The sequence below is a fragment of the Crinia signifera genome, chromosome 2, assembly GCF_055691185.1.
Source record: "Crinia signifera chromosome 2, ASM5569118v1, whole genome shotgun sequence".
NCBI classification, from domain to species: Eukaryota; Metazoa; Chordata; class Amphibia; order Anura; family Myobatrachidae; genus Crinia; species Crinia signifera.
In genome coordinates, this window is record NC_139218.1 from 278,186,526 (window position 1) to 278,207,863 (window position 21,338).

General features: G+C 40.8%; 1 protein-coding gene across 1 annotated transcript in view; it reads right to left on the minus strand.

The window, feature by feature from the left end:
* Positions 1–21,338, minus strand: part of COL4A1 (collagen type IV alpha 1 chain) — a 154,678-nt gene that overhangs the window by 35,093 nt on the left and 98,247 nt on the right. Inside the window, exons 21-31 of the mRNA XM_083168672.1 lie at positions 19,268–19,423; positions 17,424–17,519; positions 15,344–15,433; positions 10,324–10,394; positions 9,632–9,823; positions 8,936–9,104; positions 8,721–8,813; positions 8,267–8,371; positions 6,979–7,076; positions 4,731–4,881; positions 3,922–4,035 (exon numbers count right to left, since the gene is read on the minus strand). Of these exons, the coding sequence (XP_083024798.1) occupies positions 3,922–4,035; positions 4,731–4,881; positions 6,979–7,076; positions 8,267–8,371; positions 8,721–8,813; positions 8,936–9,104; positions 9,632–9,823; positions 10,324–10,394; positions 15,344–15,433; positions 17,424–17,519; positions 19,268–19,423 (1,335 nt within the window). The remainder of the gene's footprint in view (positions 1–3,921; positions 4,036–4,730; positions 4,882–6,978; positions 7,077–8,266; positions 8,372–8,720; positions 8,814–8,935; positions 9,105–9,631; positions 9,824–10,323; positions 10,395–15,343; positions 15,434–17,423; positions 17,520–19,267; positions 19,424–21,338) is intronic.

A 21,338-nucleotide genomic window follows, 5' to 3' on the forward strand; every position in this document is an offset into this window, starting at 1 on the left:
GGACACTACGGCGTGTGGCATAATGTGTAATGGACATAACGTTGTGTGGCATAATGTGTAATGGGCAATGCAGTGTGCATAATCCTGGCGCAGTGTGTATAATGGGCTCTACCTGGCGCAGTGGGCCTTATTTCTAGTTCACTCTTTCTGATAAAATCCTTCTTAGATGGACAAAACCATGTGTTGAATGAGAAAAAACAAGAGAGGGGTAGTTGCAGCGCTCTCAAATTTTAATGAGTGAGTGCGATATCAATAAAATTGAATAATAAACATGCAATACATATGAAAAATAAAAAAATATTACATATTAAAACAAGGTTATGGTTAAAAGCAACAAGTGGACCAATTATTAAGTGGAATATATAACCTGCTCTGGTTCTAAACCACTGGATACTGATGCTGGAGTCCAATTATAAGTCCCAATTTGTAATCCTAAAGGTCGCTGGAGGTGTCCCTGGCCCAATGGGGCGAAGGATATTGCTTGTAGGGATCCTCTCTAAAGTGCGAATTGAGTGCAGTCGGGGATAGGGTATGGTACTCCAATTGTAATGGGCAAGCCGTGATCTTTTTACCCCAGTCTGGATAGCTGTGGGGGAGGGCTGCCGTAGTAAGGTGCTCAATGCTTGGAAGTAGGAAATGCTCCAAACGAATTGAAGAGGTGGTGTTTAAAGTCCCAGAATAATTAGGCAGGTAGGGAGAAATGTCCACAAATGGTCCCACTTGGTCACCGACGCGTTTCGCTGTCACTAGGGACAGCTTTATCAAGGTGACTGATGTTGGCACACTGCCAGGTATATATACCATAATCAATTAATGAGGTTTGACCTCATGACATCACAGTGTTACAGGTCATGGTAAAAGGTTACACTCATATAATAACATATAGTAAGCAAAAAGACTCGGAGACAGACTTTCATTAATAGAACCATACAGATAGTATAAAACAAAATGATTTTGACAATATAAAACAAGATTAAACCCAAAAGAAAAACGCCACAGTGACCCTTGACCCGGATGGTAATCAATTGTGTTTAGGTCATATGCGGCTATACAGTAAGTGTAACATTATAGGTACTTAATAATCAGACTCCCTATTTAGATATGGGATTGCGGTGATTAAATTAAAATACCTTATGGAGTAATATCCAGCTTTCCGTGGAGAGTGGTGTATACCTTAAAATCCGGACTTCCCGCTTCTCGTATAGAGCGGAAGTGTGTAGCCCTGGTTATGTTCCCCTATAGTCATTGAGCCGGTGCATGTTGTTATTGCGTCCGGCTCTTTGGCACGCATTGGGGAATGAGTGACGCACTTCCGGCTTGTTGGAACGCAAGCCGGAAGAATACGGGTCAGTGTGGAATGCCCGTGGTATTAGGTTTATTTAAACCGGCAAGTGCGCACTTATCGCAGACACATAGGTGTTCCTGCCTGCCTGCTAGGCAGGAACACCTATGTGTCTGCGATAAGTGCGCACTTGCCGGTTTAAATAAACCTAATACCACGGGCATTCCACACTGACCCGTATTCTTCCGGCTTGCGTTCCAACAAGCCGGAAGTGCGTCACTCATTCCCCAATGCGTGCCAAAGAGCCGGACGCAATAACAACATGCACCGGCTCAATGACTATAGGGGAACATAACCAGGGCTACACACTTCCGCTCTATACGAGAAGCGGGAAGTCCGGATTTTAAGGTATACACCACTCTCCACGGAAAGCTGGATATTACTCCATAAGGTATTTTAATTTAATCACCGCAATCCCATATCTAAATAGGGAGTCTGATTATTAAGTACCTATAATGTTACACTTACTGTATAGCCGCATATGACCTAAACACAATTGATTACCATCCGGGTCAAGGGTCACTGTGGCGTTTTTCTTTTGGGTTTAATCTTGTTTTATATTGTCAAAATCATTTTGTTTTATACTATCTGTATGGTTCTATTAATGAAAGTCTGTCTCCGAGTCTTTTTGCTTACTATATGTTATTATATGAGTGTAACCTTTTACCATGACCTGTAACACTGTGATGTCATGAGGTCAAACCTCAGTAATTGATTATGGTATATATACCTGGCAGTGTGCCAACATCAGTCACCTTGATAAAGCTGTCCCTAGTGACAGCGAAACGCGTCGGTGACCAAGTGGGACCATTTGTGGACATTTCTCCCTACCTGCCTAATTATTCTGGGACTTTAAACACCACCTCTTCAATTCGTTTGGAGCATTTCCTACTTCCAAGCATTGAGCACCTTACTACGGCAGCCCTCCCCCACAGCTATCCAGACTGGGGTAAAAAGATCACGGCTTGCCCATTACAATTGGAGTACCATACCCTATCCCCGACTGCACTCAATTCGCACTTTAGAGAGGATCCCTACAAGCAATATCCTTCGCCCCATTGCGCCAGGGACACCTCCAGCGACCTTTGGGATTACAAATTGGGACTTATAATTGGACTCCAGCATCAGTATCCAGTGGTTTAGAACCAGAGCAGGTTATATATTCCACTTAATAATTGGTCCACTTGTTGCTTTTAACCATAACCTTGTTTTAATATTTAATATTTTTTTATTTTTCATATGTATTGCATGTTTATTATTCAATTTTATTGATATCGCACTCACTCATTAAAATTTGAGAGCGCTGCAACTACCCCTCTCTTGTTTTTTCTCATTCAACACTAGGGATCTGACTAATCCCCAGTTGCAGCAGCTCACTCTGAGTCTAACAACCACGACCAGCGCTCTAAACAGCTTCTGCTGTATCTCTTTTTTACTTTGGACAAAACCATGTGCCCTGCAGATGGGGCAGATGTTACTTGTGCAGAAAGAATTAGATTTGGGTGGAGTTTTACTTCAAAGTGAGATCTATATTGCAGTGTAAAAATAAAGCAGCCAGTATTTACCCTGCACAGAAACAAAATAACTCACCCAAATGGAATTCTCTCTGCACATTTTACATCTGCCCCCTGCAGTGCACATGGTTTTGTCCATCTAAGAAGGATTTTGTCAGAAAGGGTGAACTAGAATAAGGCCCAGTGTGTCTAAAGGGTTTTGTCTGTGCAGTGAGTCTACAGGACTTTAGCTGGTGCAGTGCGCATAATGGACACTACTGTGTGGTGTAATGTTAATTCGTATTATGTGGCCATGCCCGTGGCCCTTCCCCACAAAGCCATGCCGGAAGTTTTTGCTGCCTTAGCCGCTCACAGTCCCTATTTTTTGAATGTCGGTCCTACTCACATAGAAAAGCAAATTATCAGGTCCAGCATTTCTATTTGCTTTTCTGTGTGAAAGGTAATATGTGAATGCTTGGGCTTAAATATAAGCAGTGGAAAAATGACTAAGATAATGCTAGAATCACGCACTGATTGCTTCCAGACACTGCCATGCACAGCTAGAAATGCACAACCTAATGTAATAAGCTGTGCATGCCTATGGATTGGTTACTATCAAGAATCTACTATACAAGGGATACAATTAAGAACCTGCAAGCTTTTTCATGCAAAGTGGAACAGCAAGCCAAGACTTTTGGGAAATTAAATTACTAACTAAAAAAAGTAAAGAAATAAACAGTTTAATAATAGTAATACTTCTGGAAACACTGCCTATTGTATACATTCCCATCCAGAGAGGACTGCACTCATTACTCTGCTTTCCTTGTTAAAAAGTCTTCGCCATGCTTCCAGGAAGGCAGCCAGTGGTTTCCAAACTCTATTTTTACCATTGTAGCCTTATGCAAATGAGCAACCCCATCTCAAAAGAAGAGACATTAGGAAATGTGTATTTATATATCTTAAAGAGAAACTGCTGCCACGATGATATGACCACAATGTGCTATTTTCAGCATGATAGCTGCTCTATAAATTGTATATAACATTATATAATAGAATTACTATAGAATTACTATTTGTAAATATTACCTGGAACTCCAGTGGATCCTGGTGGTCCCTGAAGCCCTGGATCTCCCTGTGGACCAAATCCTGGAACTCCAGGGTTACCTCGCATTCCAGGTGCTCCAGCTGGACCAGTATCACCTTCCCAGGAAAAAAAACCATGATAAATATTAATGTACAGTCTAAAGCTAATTACACTTTCTGTCATTATGCTAGTAAATAATAAAGCAACTCTCATATGCGTAACCATTCATACTGAACTTACATGATGGTGACAATGGGGCCAGTGCTGTCTTTCCCATTGGGCTTAATTTGCAATTGCCCAAGGGCCCAAGGATTCTAGGGGCCCACCCCAATGGGGAAGACGGCACTACCCCGGGGAGCTGATGCAGCGGCAGTGGGAAATGGGCAACGATGGCTGGAAGCTTGTAGCGCTGCACAATTTGCCAGAAGGGAAGCTGAATTTTAAAAGACTGGCCGGATGCTGATTGGCTGAATTCTCTCGGCCAATCAGCGTCCAGACAGTCTTTTCAAAATCAGCAGTGCTTCCCACCCCTCCACCTGGCAAATAGCGCTACAGGCTCCCAGCCACCGCTGCCCGGACCATGCTGCACAGACCCGACTGCACATAGGTATGTGGGGAGGTGCATGTGGCAGGTGGTGTTTGAGTGGGGGGGGGGGGGGGGGGGGGCACGCTAATGTTCTGCCCAGGGGCCCCCACCAATGTTAAGATGGCCTTGAATGGGGCAACCTCATACTTTATATTCTTTAGCCGGCATGAACTAAGTCTTGAACCCTTAATTTCTGATTAAAATAAATGGTACATTGTATATTACCTTTAGCCCCTGAATAGCCTGGAATTCCTGGAAGACCTTGATCTCCAGGGATACCTGCTGGACCTATATTTCCTTTCTCTCCTGGAAATCCAGAAGGACCTGGTGGTCCAGGTAGACCTTTGGGTCCTGGAAGACCTTGCCCTGGCTCACCCTAAATATTAAGAGAATGAAAATGTTTTACCATACATGTAACACAAATGATCTAATAACAGCAGAGAAAGTGTAAAAATAGTCTCCACAATCTTCCAGTAGCAGATTATATTGAGTACATTGCAGATGGCAATCTGACATGCAGATATTTTTTAAGTTGCATTCACTAGTCGCTGCATAGTTCATCACTGCTTTGAGGTTCCCATACAGCTACTGCATTATATAAGATAGTTGGTCATGTTTGTTTTGATTATTACCCTTGGTTTAAGGTAATACTGGACACTCAAAAATTCTTTCCCTAAACCCAACATTTATATCCCGAGAAACCCTGGATAAATTAGCTCATTGAGTTTACTGTTTCTTAGGAGGTCATCCTGGCTGGCTCGCAAAGCAGCAGTATTTTGCTGCTTTGCGAGCCTTGTAATGCCGCCCACCGGGCATGCGAATGCCCCCCCCCCCCTGCAAGCGCGCTACACGGCGAATGTGCCCACCGCATTGCGATTGGATGTTTTGCATAAACATCCATTCACAGGCATGCGTGCGTGCCCAAAATCATTCAAGGGTCGCCGACCATGAAATGATTTCTGTAGTGTTGACTCAGATCTGCGGCATCCTGCTCCAATAACTGGGCAGGCAGCTGATGTCCGGTTATGTCAGCCATCCTCCCTCGGAAGCCAGGGGCCCGCGTTCGCATGGGGACACACAGCGTTTTCCTGGGCACAACCAGAATTTTTGTGGTAATGCCCAGGAAACGCATGCAAACGCCCCCACCTCCTCCATGATGCCCCCGATGTGATCGCCAAGGAGAATATGCAAGTCTCTGAAGGCGTCCATACAGAAGGCCTAGAAAATGCACATAAGCGAATATGCGCATGCACAGACCTTCACCATCGTTCCTTGTTTCAAATTCACCGGAGATCGAAAGAACCAGAATTTCCTCCTTAATTTCCTGCAATATATATATATATATATATATATATATATATATATATATGTGTGTATATATATATATACAACTGCAGTAGGAAGATTGTAACTCAACAGAACTAGGAGAAACTCATAATGGTATTCAAATTAATTTAGAAACTTTTTTTGAATTTTAGTGGCTAAAAATAATGAACAGGAAAACAATGGAAGAAGTGTAAAATAAAATAGTTATAATAAGGAAATACAATTTGACACCTCTTCTAAACTATCATAAAGCTCAGAAATAAAAAACATATGTTTAATTATAATTTATAGTTGCCATGAATTGGATCTATCCCTATAATCCCCAGCAATTTGTGGGAGGCATATGTTTTGTGCCTGCCCCCACCATATTCCATCTCTACCCCTCTTCTCTTTTAAACTATCTTGCTGTCTGACTTCATTTTCTTAGTACCACAACAGCACACTGTGTCCTTCATCTCTAGCTATATATATATAACAATGAAAATAATAACTTTTCACCATTTTTTTAGGGTGAATGGGGAGTCACCTAGGCAAAAAAATTGGCAGTACTGAAAAACACGTGGATCGGTGAATTAGCCGCATGTTTTCGCCCTGTTCTATGTGAAATTGACCATTTTTGAGTAATTTTTTCCTAATGACTTATCATCCCAGAAAAAGTGAAACGGCATAGGAGAAAAATTACTCAAAAACTCCTGCAATTGAATACTCACGGCTCAGTCTTAATGGAGTATACATAAATCTGTTTAAAACTCAATAGAAATAAATCATGTAAAGAGTTAAATGTATTATACAGTTAATACACACACACACACACACAGACACGTTCTATGTTGCCAATATCTCATGATATATAACATAATCACAACAATTACAAAATATAAAATGTAAAGAACACATTAGGATGCTGATTCAGTTTTGGGAGAAAAGTAAAAATAAAAGCAAATAATTTTGCACTTGGCAAAAACCATGTTGCACAGCAGGTGGGATAGATGTAAAATGTGCAGAGAGATATAGATTTCAGAGATGCAGTCCCTTTGCTCCTAACCCAACCCAACCCAACCCCATCAATGTGTACAGAGATAAAATAACAAAAAATAACAAAGTAATTGTATTTATTTCTTATTATGATGTTTGTATTGTTACTTACTTTCTGTCCTGACAACCCTTGTACACCGGGTAAACCATCACGACCTGGTTGACCAGGAATGCCATCTACTCCCCGAGGACCATCCATTCCTTGATAACCTGAAAATTCATAGTACAAAAAATAACAAATGACCTTCCTCACCACTTATAAACATAGTTATAAACATTTCTGTTCGTGAAATCAGATAAATTGTAACACATAATTATGACTTATGTCTTCACATGTATTGGAGTTGAAAAAAAGTCAGCTTCAACAAGACTTTATCATCTTTACGTTAACATATTGTCACTTATAATATACTGTATATGGCTAAACCTGCAGAGCCATACAGTTTATGCAGACAATCTGATTATGAATTATCTCATTCAGGGCCAGATGCACTAAGCTTCAACAGTGATAAAATGGAGAGTGATAAACAGCCAGCCAATCAGCTCCTACCTGCCATGTCACAGACTGTGTTTGGAAAATGTTAGGCAGGAGCTGATTGGCTGGCTGTTTATCACTCTCCATTTTATCACTTTTTGAAGCTTAGAGAATCTGTCCCTTAGTGAGTAAATGTGAGTAATCAAAATATAGTAGATGCCTTCAGCATGTGACCGTCCCTTAAGATTTGTAACTAGCTGGAAACTTTATCATGTTGGATCTCCTTGCTTTTAAATAGTGATTATAGAGCCTTACTTTAGGGTTTAGCCATGGTTGTGTCTAGATCCACTTCTGTTTCTTGACCAGGATGTAACGTTAGGATGAGGACGGAAGTTGTTAGATGCCCTCACAGCATTTTTTTATTTTAACTGTAATTTATGTAGGTTATTTTCTTTTATTTCAGCTGGATTGTACCCTCACAGGATCGCTTTGCTCGCCATGCTTCAGGCACAGTGGCTCGCTTCTTTTGCCACAGATTTATAATCCCCCTCCAGGTATATGTGGACCCAGTGCATGATGGGAAAAGGCCAAACAGAAGAGGTAATAGCCGCAACCGTTTAGCCATGCTGTAATCTGTTCGCATCACATTCAGACCCTGCAGCATGACCAATTTCATCACTTGTTAAATAATCTGCAGCTTCTGGACTTCCCTCTTAATTCATGATTGTCATCACTTGTTTTGAAACAACTTTCTCCTCAATTACTTGCTGTAGTTCAACACAGGTAATCATAAATAAAAGGGAAGTCCACGAGCAGAGCATTTTGTACCTAATGGGAGGTTTCATGTTGGAGGAACTGCACATTCTATTTGGTCCAACATTCTCTGAAGAGAGTGAAAGACAGTCTAAAGTGTGGAGATACGCACCTTTTTCACCAGGAGGCCCAGGAAGTCCTTTACCCTCAATACCAGGTTCACCCTTTTCTCCAGGGAATCCACTTCGTCCCGGAAATCCAGGAGCACCCTTCTCTCCTACAGATTACAAATATTACATATTTAAGACATGCCTGTTTTTTACTGTATACAAGTAGTTGCAATAAAATGCAAGGAACAGCTAAAGCAACTGATGTATAAAAATGTATGTTTACAGCTAAAACACTTTTAAAAGTAAAGATTACTGCAGGGCCTGGAAGTAGAAGGTAATGATCAGTAAATGCTGATACGGTTGTGTGTTAAATTTGAGAAAAAACATATATGACAATAAGAATTTAATAGGCTGTGGGAATTAAACAGACTTTCAGACTCTGCAATGTTTCAATAATTGAAGAACAAATCACAGTCAAAGGAAGATGATAAGCAGTATCAAGATAGTCTACTATACCTGGATTTCCCGGGAATCCTGGAGATCCTGCACTTCCCATTGGGCCTGGGGGTCCAGATAAAACAGTGGCTTTTCCAGGTTCACCTTTACTCCCTAGAAAGAAAACAATATACTGTAGTACTATCTGAGGATCTTTGGGAAATGGATAGGTTGTATTACATTGAAACCAATAATGTATTTTTTACTGATTCTGGGCATCAAATGGTCATATTTACCTGGGTTGCCAGGTAACCCTTCAAATCCAGGCACTCCAGGTTCTCCTCGATCCCCAGGTTGTCCTGCTGGACCTGCTCCTGGAGGCCCCGGAAAACCTTGTTCGCCAGGTATCCCAGGAAATCCACTGTCCCCGGGAGGACCAGGTTCACCTTTTGCACCAAATCCTCCCTAAATGAGTTAAGAAATCATAAAATACATATATATATATATATATATATATATATATATATATATATATATATATATTGTAGAAGAGATAAGACAAACTGTGGCACTCAAGGGTCTTGAAAAGTATCAAATGTGGGCATTTATTAGGCAAATGGGAATTCCGACGTTTCAGGGTTCAGGACCCCGTTTTCAAGGTGTAGGAGAGACAACGTGTAGGTTGTCTCACCTACACCTTGAAAACGGGGACTTGAACCCCGAAACGTCGGAATTGGCATTTGCCTAATAAATGCCCACATTTGATACTTTTCAAGACCCTTGAGTGCTGCAGTTTGTTTTATCTCTTCTATAATACAAATATTGTCCGGAGGGCACCGGGGCGGATGTGCATCAGGTCGTAACTCCGAGTGTGTGTGTGTATATATATATATATATATATATATGTCTTTTTTAAAGATACTTCAGACCACCGTTGCCGTAAAACAACAGTACAATATACAAAATGAATTATTAAGAAATAGACAACTTACTGAAACACCTTTGGGACCAGGCTGACCTGGCTGACCATCTCTTCCAGGTCTTCCTTCTCTACCATTAAAACCTGGTGGTCCTGGGAAACCAGGATCTCCTTTATCACCTTTCAGCCTAGGTTCAAAATAAACCTCCCCGGGTGTTCCCTTTTCTCCAGGTTTCCCTGTCTGACCAGGAAATCCCTGTAGTCCCTACGAAAACAAAAGCAGTTTTAAAAAAAATTCTATATGATATGATATATACAGTAATATCACCAGGTTTGATGTCTTTCCCGGTCTGGTAATTTGACAAATGGTCTGTGCCCACTTGAGCATTTGCCAGTGCACTTTTTGTAAGCCCTCTCACAAACCACATGCATTTTCCAATCACCCATTTATACATGGAAATGAGGCAGCTGGCAAATAAATGTAAACCTGTGCAACTGTTTTTACTTGCAGAGCTTGTGAATAGGCAATAAACCAAAATACAGTATGTAAAAGTACTGAAGAAATAAAAGTGATAAAGAGACAGTGCCCATAATATACAACTACTTCAAGTGCATTTAAAGGTAGATTGTTAAAAAGTAATCTGGTCAATGACTGGTTAAAGTATTGCAATGTGCCCACAATACTAAAAAATCATATAATTAAATTTACTACAGAACCTCTAAGCACATACTTTCAATACATAAATTATATCTAAAGTTACTTACAGGTGCTCCTGGTAAGCCATCAAAACCTGTCTTCCCTCTGTCTCCCTTGATTCCTGGTTGGCCAGGAGCACCTTGAAAAACAAATATTTTATTGAAAATATTTTAAAAACAAAAGAAGTAGCAAACAACATATCAATAATAAGTTAAATTGTAGGAGAACAAAGTCCATGAGTTATATTTTACCAGCAGGCATCAGAGCAATGGGCAGTCAAGCAAGATGAAAAGGAATTCTGAGCTGTGGAACTTCTGAAACCCAGAAAGTAAGATCCATATTCAAAGCAGTACAGTCTGTTTGACTGAAGTACATTGTCTGTAGATCTTCCCATGTCACAGAAGATCCATTGCTCAGAATTCCTGTTCCATTTTCATTGATGGTGTTGGTTTAGGGTGGAAGTCCAGCAGATTTGCCATCTCCTTGGGATTCTAATGGTGAGGACTCAGAGAACGCACAAACAGAAGAACATAACCGTGACCTGAACATGATCACACCTTTTAACAACACCTGACATCCTACGTGGCCCGATTCACCAATTAGAACGATACATCTTGGGCACCAAAAATATATTGAAAATATCCAGAAGTCTTACTTGCTATTGTGGCAATCTGTAGAATTGAGAATTTACTGTGTGTCCAAAAAAGCTAGTTATAAGTCCTAGTGGGGGTTTAGATCTTATTGGGCAAGATGTCACATGCCCTGATTGATACTGTAATGTTCTCTTTCAGTACTCCATGACACAGTTGATTGGAACTGCACTACCCAGGAGTAACCCTGGATTCTTACACCCTGATGTCTGTGAAGGTGACTTCGTTCAGCAGCTGATAGCTTGTATTGACAGGTAAGATATTATGGGGCAGATGCATTAAGCCTTAACAAGAGATAAATGCAAGGATGATAAAGAGAGATAAACGTTCAGCCAATCAGCTCCTTACTGACTTTTTTCAAACACAGCCTGTAACATGGCAGTTGGCAGGTGATTGGCTGGATGTTTATCTCTCCTTATCACCCTTGCATTTATCTCTTGTTAAGGCTTGAAACATCTGCCCCAATGCCACTTAACAATATGGACCTGAAACATGTTACTAATGACTATGTAAATGTTTGGCCACATGTACAAGTTTGTTACCTTTTATGAGGCATGCACCCATCTCAATTATTTTGACTTTAGAAACAAATGAAAGCAAAGAAAATTAATTACACAAAACCTAATTTTACCACTGTCTACAAGCCAACATCGGTGCCTTCCAGCAGCCAGAGCTCAGGTAATTAGTACCAACATCCCACCCCCTCTCGGTGCCACTGCTCACAAGTAAATATTTCAAAGTATATGATAAAGGTAATCAGGGTTATGATGCTTCTGCTGCCCCACTGAGTGCAAAAGCAGGGAACAAAGAAGTGAGACAGCAGATATATATCAGGCTCCAGATTTTAAATAAATAAGGAGTTGCATCAGCTGTTGTATTAGTATATGAATGGCACAGCAAAATAAGTACAATTAGACATGAACAAATAGGTTCTTTCTGTACATATAAAGTGGTCCATTTCCAAATTCATGTTTTGCAGCTAAATAAATCTACATATAGCCCAAGCATGAAAATATGAAAGATAAAATGTTATTATGGCCGAGATCAATTAAGTCACATTTAAATAATATTTTAAGTTCCGAGTTCTACAAACCCCCATTCATCACCCTGTTGTTATCAGACCAGATCTTCTTCTAACTTCAAATTTTTCTGGATCCAAGTCACTAAATTCTATTAACTCTCAATTTGCATCTTGGATACTTTATTTATGTAAACCCTTTTTTGTTGTCTACTGTAGTACACACACTTACGTTTCATAACATAAAAACACTTTAGAGAGTGTCTCTCTGTTCATTATTGAAATTCAGTCAATGTGGTTCCTTTTTTCCAGAAATATTCTACCCAGAGGTGTATCAACTTTATTTTCACAAAATCGATCAATCATATATAGACTTGGGTATTCAATCTTGGCTGAGTTTTTCACCAGGTCAAAAAGAAATTGCAAAGATTCGCCTATCAGTGTTTAATCATTTGGATTTTTTCAAGTTTTTGAGCACATTTTCGTCCATGTCATTTCACTTTTCTTAAATTTTGGGTGAATTGGCATGGGCGAAAACTGACACAAAAACTGGTGAACACGTCCAAAAATTTGCCAAATCCACGTGAATTCACGGAAATGTTGCCAATTTACGTGGTTTTTGCAGATGGTAATTTTTTTTTCACCCTGGTGAAAAATTGGCATGGGAATTGAATAGGACAAGTCGAATTATTGGATTTAATACTCACAAATGGTGACAGGATATTGGACGTATGTGTGGGTGAGAACCTAGGATCCAGTGATCATCAAGCAGTATGGTTTAGTATCAAGGCAGGTTGGATTTTAGGAAGGCTGACTTTGCAAAAATGGGGAGATGTTTAAGCGATTCATTAGCAGATTGGAGGAACGTGAAAGGAGTGCAGGAGAGGTGAAAAAAATTAAAAAGTGCAATACTAAAGGCAACGGACCTTTGTATCAAAAGGGTTAAGAAAAGTACCAGGTGGTTTACTAAAAAGTTATCAACTAGTGTAAAAGCAAAAAAGATGGCCATTAGGACATACAAGCACACTCAAAATAATAACGACAAAGAAGTGTATCTTGCCAGACGCAAGGAGGCTAAGAAAGTTATCAGGCGTGCCAAGGCACAAGCTGAGGAGAAAATGGCTCAGTCAGTAGATAAAGGAAGCAAAACTTTGTTTAAGTATATAAGTGAAAGGAGAAAATCAAATGGAGGAATAATAAGACTGCGGACAGACACTGAGAATTTGGTGGAATTACTTTTGCTCCGTATTCACTATAGAAGGAGAAGGGAAGGGACCACAGTTAAGTCATAAAAATAAGGTAGATGGAAGTACATTTACTAGGGAGAAAGTCCTACCAGAACTTTCAAGACTGAAAGTGGATAAATCAATGGGGCAAGACGGAGTGCATCCAAGGATACTAAAAGAACTAAAAGATGTGTTGGTAGCGTCATTAACAGATTTATTCAACCAGTCACTAGATACAGGTGCCGTTCCAGGGGACTGGAGAAGAGCAAATGTAGTTCCACTGCACAAAAGCAGAAGCAAAGAAGAAGCAAGTAACTACAGACCAGTGAGCCTTACATCAGTAGTAGGGAAATTAATGGAGACACTATTAAAAGAAAGAATAGTGGAGTATCTTAAATTAAACAACTTACAGGATCCAAAACAACATGCTTTTACTGCAGGGAGATCATGCCAAACAAATCTCATTGACTTTTTTGACTCCGTGACTAAAATACTAGATGAAGGGGGGGCTGTAGGTGTGGCATATCTAGACTTTAGTAAGGCATTTGACACTGTCCCACATTGCAGGCTGCTAAATAAACTTGAAAGTGTGGGATTGGATTATAAAACAATTAAATGGATAAGAACCTGGTTGCAGGACAGGAAACAGACAGTTGTAGTAAATGGAGTGCATTCTATGGAGGGACATGTTACCAGTGGAGTGCAATGGTATTGCAGGGAAAGTATGCCCTTTTTGCAGATGACACAAAGATATGCAACAGAGTAGACATACCAGGAGGGGTAAATCAAATGACTGATGATCTAAGTAAACTTGAGAATTGGTCAAGAGCATGGCAACTACAGTTTAATGCTAAAAATGCAAAATTATGCACTTAGGACTCAAAAACCCAAAGACTTAACATAGTATGAAGGGTACTATAATGGAAACTACTGAGGAGGAAAGAGATCTAGGAGTAACTATTTCAAGTGACTTAAAGGCAGGAAAGCAATGTAGCAAAGCAATGAGAAAGGCTAGTCAGATGCTTGGTTGCAGGGAGAGGAATCGGGTGCCGACAGTCATTCCTCCGACGTCAGAATCCCGACTGCTCCCTCGTGGGGGTCCACGACCCCCATAGAGGGAGAATAAAATAGGTGGCAAGCACAGCTTGCCACCGTGCCTGCAGCGTGGCGAGCGCAGCGTGGCGAGCGCAGCGTGGCGAGCGCAGCGTGCCCGCAAGGGGCTTCTTTGCGCTCCCCACGGTGTGCAGTCAGGATTCCGACGTCTGAGTAATGACTGTTGGAATCCCGACTGTCGGGGAAATATACCACACCCGAGGAATCAGTAGCAGAAAAAAAGACGTAATAATGCCACTTTATAGGTCATTGGTACGGCCTCATCTTGAATACTGTGTCCAGTTATGGAGACCATATCTTCAGAAGGATATAAATACATTAGAGTGTGTACAGAGAAGGGCAACTAAAATGGTGCATGGCCTACATCACAAAACTTACCTGAAAAGACTAAAAGATCTTAACATGATAGAAATCTTCAAATATATCAAGGGTTTTAACATAGTACAGGAGGAAGGAAAAGAAGTAATAGAACCCGAGGACATGCACTGAAACTGGAGGGAGGTAGGTTCAGGGGAAATGTTAGAAAAAATGACTTCACAGAAAGAGTAGTAGATAAGTGGAATAGCCTCCCATCAGAGGTGGTAGAGGCTAAGACAGTAGAACAATTTAAACATGCTTGGGATAGGCATATGAATATCCTTACAAAGAAATAAGGATTAAAAAGGGTTGAGATTACCTGAAGGGTAAAAAAAGGGGCAGACTAGATGGGCCAAACGGTTCTTATCTGCCGCCAAATTCTATGTTTCTATGAATTGAATAGGCAGAGTTTTCACCTGGCGAAAAATTTTGCACATGAATGAAAACCCCCATAGGGGGGTATTCAATCCTAATACTATTACAAATGTTATCCTAACTGCAAAAAAAATAGCACATTTTTGCTGATGTTTCACCTGGGCAGGAACATCATCAGGGATTGAATATTATAGATAGATAGATAGATAGATAGATAGATAGATAGATAGATAGATAGATAGATAGATATACAGTATATAGATATATATACTTATTTTCTATTGTATTTTATTAGCTATACAGAACCAATTATTTTCATTTTCTCATAAGTGATATTTAGTTACTTTACCTTCTGGCCCAGGAGGACCTTGGGGACCTGGTGGACCAGGAAGTGGTGATGGCAGGGTATCACATGTCGGACAAGCATCTCCTTTGTCACCTGCAAATATTAATATATGCAGATGAAGTATGTGTTATAATGTTATCATGTTAACAATAAACACCAACATATTAATAAGGCATTCTTGCAATAACAACATCACAGGCAAGAACTGTAGTTTACAGTGAATGACAGATGCTGACAATAAAAAACACACATAGAGAAACTGTCATTCTGTATTTTATTAAATAAAAAGCAGAATCTTTAAATTTTTTCCTGATGTATCATAGTCCAAAAAATAGAATCATTCTTCATTTCTATTTGTTTAGTTACTCTCGTACTATGGGGTTTATTTACTAACATGGGAGTTCTAATGAAGATGGGATGTTGCTATATGGGTAACCAATCAGATTCAATTATATTCTAGAAGGTGCTAAATAAATAATACTGTAAGTCAAGTCTGATTGGTTGTCCATCTTTAGTACAACTACCGTTTAAGTAAATAAACCCCTATGAATCACTGCTATGAAAAAATGTAGAACCTGGATTCACCAGGAATAATTTTTTGTGGGATATTTGTGTTATATTTACTTTTCTAAGGTGAACTCTGATGAATAATGAAATATGTTATATTTTCCATTTGGAATATGCAAATTGAGAAAGAACATTTTATTTGAGCTTTAATAAAATGGTGAGGATTGTTTTGAGGATTCTTATTCAACTATTAGTTTCACCTTGTTGGCAAAATGGATAGGGGTTTATTATTCTAGGACCACAGAAGTGATAAAGTTGTTTCTCTGGTAGACCATAACTTTGCTAATTATGCCAGTTTCCAGCTAATTGACTAGGGCTGGGTTTGACTGGGGGTGTGGGGATTGCCCAAGCTAGTCACATGGCAGAGCACCTTTCCCCACTCAGTTTAATATGCAAGAGTAATTTCTTTACACCAACATGTACTGTATGGCTGTGAGTTGCAATATTACATTTCGAGCAATGCTATGGAATGTGTTTCTATAAAGCAGAAGAAAATTCTCAGATAAATCTAAATTAATTTTATTATAAAACTATTCTGAAAAAATTCCCTTGCTCTGCATTTCATAGTATAGCTTTCAGTAAATATCAACAGCAGAATTGGTCCTTCACCTTTCTCACACAGGTTGAGCATCCCTTATCCAAAATGCTCGGGACCAGAAGCATTTTGGATAACGGATTATTCTGTATTTCGGAATATTTTTATATTTCAATGAGGTATCTTGAGGTATCTTTCATTTATGTTGTAAAAGCACATCAAGCACATGAAATACACACAAATGTATTTTATTTGTGCATGAAACAATGATTTAAAACATGAAACAAAGTTTGTGTACTATCTCAGACACTGAATTTCAAAGGCAAGCAATCATTTTCTTGCACATATTTAGTTGCACTTACATATCATTTCCCCAGTATTACCAGTTACATATCATTTCCCCAGTATTACCAGTTACATATCATTTCCCCAGTAGTGCCAGTTACATATGTACCACAATAGGTTTATAGCAAAAGACAAAAACAATTTGGATACGGGATATTTGGATAAGAGATACTAAACCTTTACTACCCTAACCACTGCATGCAGCAGAAATAATTGTTATTTTGCCAGCTTCATTAAAAAGCTATACACTCTCCTAAAATAAAATATACTAACAGTGCAGAGCAGCATTCTATTTGGATAATAGAATTAAATGAATCATGTACCTGTATGTATATATTTTTAACTGGACAATACAATTCAGTTTTTATAAGCTAATATACCATTCAATATTATATTTAGTTCTGGTAAATATATCTGGATCATTGGGGATTTGGACAGTTGTCATTCAGATAATCAATGTTCTTCTATGATAAAACTTGCAGAATAATTTGTTGGACTACTAAGCAATGTTAATGCAATATAATACATATGAATTGATTTCTATCTCTGAGCAACAGTGTGTACTGTATTACTCTGTCTTCAATTAACTGAAAATTCTTGTAATAACAATACAGGCTTAGAACATTAGGGATATACCTTTCTGACCACTTTCTCCTGGAAATCCTTGTTGACCCGGAAATCCAGGTGATCCTGCTTCTCCAGGCTGTCCAGGGATGCATTCCTGAGTTGGATCTATTGTTATAATAAGCAGAGGTTACTACACAATAAAGTATTAAAAATGCTGTAAATTGAACCAGAAAAATAACATGCAATTACACAGAAAAAGAACAGACATACTGATTATATATAACTACAAATTTGCATTAATATGGATGATTTGGACTGTTAGGAGTGTACATTTTTTTCAACATTCATATGATGGATCAAATCTATAGTACATCTAGTATTGCCAAAGATGGTACCAATCTATTAAATTTATTAGCTAAAATCTTGGTGCACAGTTTGAGGTCGGTGTTGATCGGGGAAATGGGATGATAATTGTCAAAAAGTAAATGATCTTTTTTTTAACAATTTTTTATTGAGACATTGTATATATGTTACATAACAAACATATTGTCGTGTAAAGTATAAAATTCAAATAAACATAGAACATATCAAATTGTATTTGTCCAGCACTTTTCTGTCTAACATCATATAAGACACTTTAAGGTTACTTAAGGAGAGCCATTAAATATTATATTCACATTCTTATTCAAGAGAGACAGGAGGGTCTTGAGCAGCCATTTAAATGATCCTTTCTAAGCTATGAGGAAACAATAATTCTGGATGTGGCGCAATCCACTGTGTGGTTATTTTTTTCTGTTGTGAAAACAGTCTATTTTTGGATTGAGAGTAAACGAGAATACCCAGGCTTTAGAGGAAGCCACAACCTCAGGGGCAGGTTTTTAAGCTTGGTGAAGGGATAAAGCAGGCTGCTACGTTATCACTGTCCACTACTGCACTTATATATAGCTGCACAGGGCAGCACTACTGGACTTATGTATGGCTGCACAGGGCAGCACTACTGGACTTATGTATGGCTGCACAGGGCAGCACTACTGGACTTATGTATGGCTGCACAGGGCAGCACTACTGGACTTATATATGGCTGCACAGGGCAGCACTACTGGACTTATGTATGGCTGCACAGGGCAGCACTACTGGACTTATGTATGGCTGCACAGGGCAGCACTACTGGACTTATGTATGGCTGCACAGGGCAGCACTACTGGACTTATATATGGCTGCACAGGGCAGCACTACTGGTCTTATGTATGGCTGCACAGGGCAGCACTACTGGACTTATATATGGCTGCACAGGGCAGCACTATTGGACTTGTGTATGGTTGTACATAGCATCACTACTGGATTTATATGGCTGCACAGGGCAGCACCACTGGATTTATATATGGTAGCACATGGCAGCACCTCTGGACTTGTATATGGCCGCACAGGGCAGCACTGCTGGACTAATATACAGCAGCACAGGTCGGCACTACTGCACTTATATACGGACTGAATGGGCAGACAGGCAGCGCCCAATTATAGGGCAGACAGGCAGCACCCAGGTATATGGCAGACCGGGTACCCCTGGACTGACAGAGCAAAGCAGACAGGACACCCTGGAGTAGGACAGCAGACCCACCCGATGCCACCACCCACAGACATAGGTCCGTCCTGCATCCTATCCTATGCTGGAATGAGGATGGCACCAATCCAAAATCCGTGAGAATCCAACAGGAAGATGATGTTGTTTTGCCTTGTTCTGGGATCCGAGTTTGGCGGGCTCGGATCCTGCCTCAGATCATAAAGTTCGGGGGGCTTAGATCTCGGAGATCCGAACCCACTCATCCCTAATTTATATACAGGTGAAAATACTAATAACAGCAGGAGTACACAGTAGGAAAACTCCCTCATGCACAGATTTACAATTTCCTTACCTATTGTGCCTGGTGGACCAGGCAATCCAGGAGCCCCAGGTGGCCCTTCTCTGCCCTTTTGTCCAGTTAGAGATAACCCAGGTATTCCAGGTTCCCCCGTTTCACCCCTTTCTCCTGTAAATCCAGGTGCTCCAGGTGGTCCAGAAATAGGTAGGCCTACAAAATACAAATAAAAACACTGATAAAGGTATGGATAAAATACATGTAACTTGGACCACCCTCCTCCCCGGGCATCATGGCAGCTCCTCCGCCTGTACCTACAGTGGTAATGCCCAGTGGCGTAGCTATTGTGTGGCAGCCCCCGCAGCCGCTTGGGGGAGCGGGTCTGTGGTGGGCGCCCGGCACAGGATAGCTACCGTTACTGTGTCCAGTCATGTGTCAGCGGCGCCCGGCACTGACATTAGGCTGCCGCAGCCCGCAGGTCTCCCCCCTCACTTATGTGCAGCAGTGAGGATTATCCAGACAGCGGCAGACAGCTTGCCTTGTAGCGCTATGTGCCGTCGGGACAGGAAGCGCTGCTGATTTGAAAAGACCGGCCGGACACTGACTGGTTGAATTCTCTAAGCCAGTGTTTGTCAACCACTGTGCCGTGGCACACTAGTGTGCCTTGAGCTGTTCTCAAGTGTGCCCCCACATCTAGAGATGCCCAAACCAGTTTACAGCCACCACCAGTTCAACTGTTTTTTACTGGGCTCTTCTTTTCAATTAAAGGGCCAATGTATTTTATTTGTGTTACCTGTGGGGACCAGTGTGATTGTGTTTTATATGTGGGCCAATAGGTTTGGTTTTTTCCTCTGGGGGACCAATGTGTTTTGCCCTGTGGGGATCTTATAGTGTGCCTTGGCAATTTTAAAATCTTATTTAGTGTGCCCCAAGGTAAAAAGGTTGCAAATCACTGCTCTAAGCTAATCAGTGTCCGGCCGTTTTTTTCAAATCAGCAGCGCTTCCCTCCCCGACGGCACATAGCGCTACAATGCCGGCATCCCCGGCAGTGCCCCCTAATGACTGCCCACCCGCGTAAAATTAATCCTGCATGTTACCAGCATTGCAGGTGCGGGGCATCATGACATCATGCAGCTACACAGGCGGACCCGCTCACACTCATTTCGCGGCACACAAATACCGGGGCAACAGGGAGGAGGGACTGCTGACGCCGCAGCATCTACCCTCAACACAGGGTCCTAAAGCCAGCCAGAGCCACCCTACACTGAAAGCCCGGACCCAGCGCTGCTACGTACAGTACAGAGCACGAACAGGTCTGTCAGTGACTGGCTCTTTGTGGCTTAAGTCTCCCTCGCTGATTTCCTGGCTGGCTGCCTGCTGTTGCTTTGAACATGCAGCGGCTGCTATGCTGGGATTTTCTCAGCTGGTGGTCTGGTCCCTTATGGAGGAACAAATTTACTCCATCCCTTTGGCCTCCTTTCTGCAAACTGGTGGTGGATGACTGACCATGTGCTGTATTATTTATTTGGATTTTTTTTTGTGGGGGGTTGGGGGGGAAGGGGTTATATGCTGTATTATATGTGGGGGGAGGGGACCTATGTGCTGTATTACTATCTGGGTGGGGACTTATCATGTGCTGTATTATATGTGGGAGGGGACCTATGTGCTGTGCTATAATCTCAGTGGAGGGATTTACAGTATGTGCTGTATTATTATCTGGGGGGTCTATTGGCTGTATTAGTATCTGTGAGGGGGACCTATGTGCTGTGTTATTATCTGGGGGCCTATTTGCTGTGCTACTATCTGTTGGGGGACCTACAGTATGTGCTGTATTAAGATCAAGGTGGGGGATTTATGTGCTGTATTATTATCTGGGGGACGCCGACTTACTGTATATGCTGTATAAATTTCTGGGGGGACCTACAGTATGTGCTGTATTATTATCTAGGGGAAGCCGATTTATATGCTATATTATTTTCTGGAGGGGACCTACAGTATGTGCTGTATTATTATCTTTGAGGGATGACGTAATATATAGTTATTCTATAGTTATTCTATATTCCTTTTTTCAATGCATTTGCATTGATGCCCGGTAGGTGGTGATAGACACGCCCAGTAGGCAGTGATG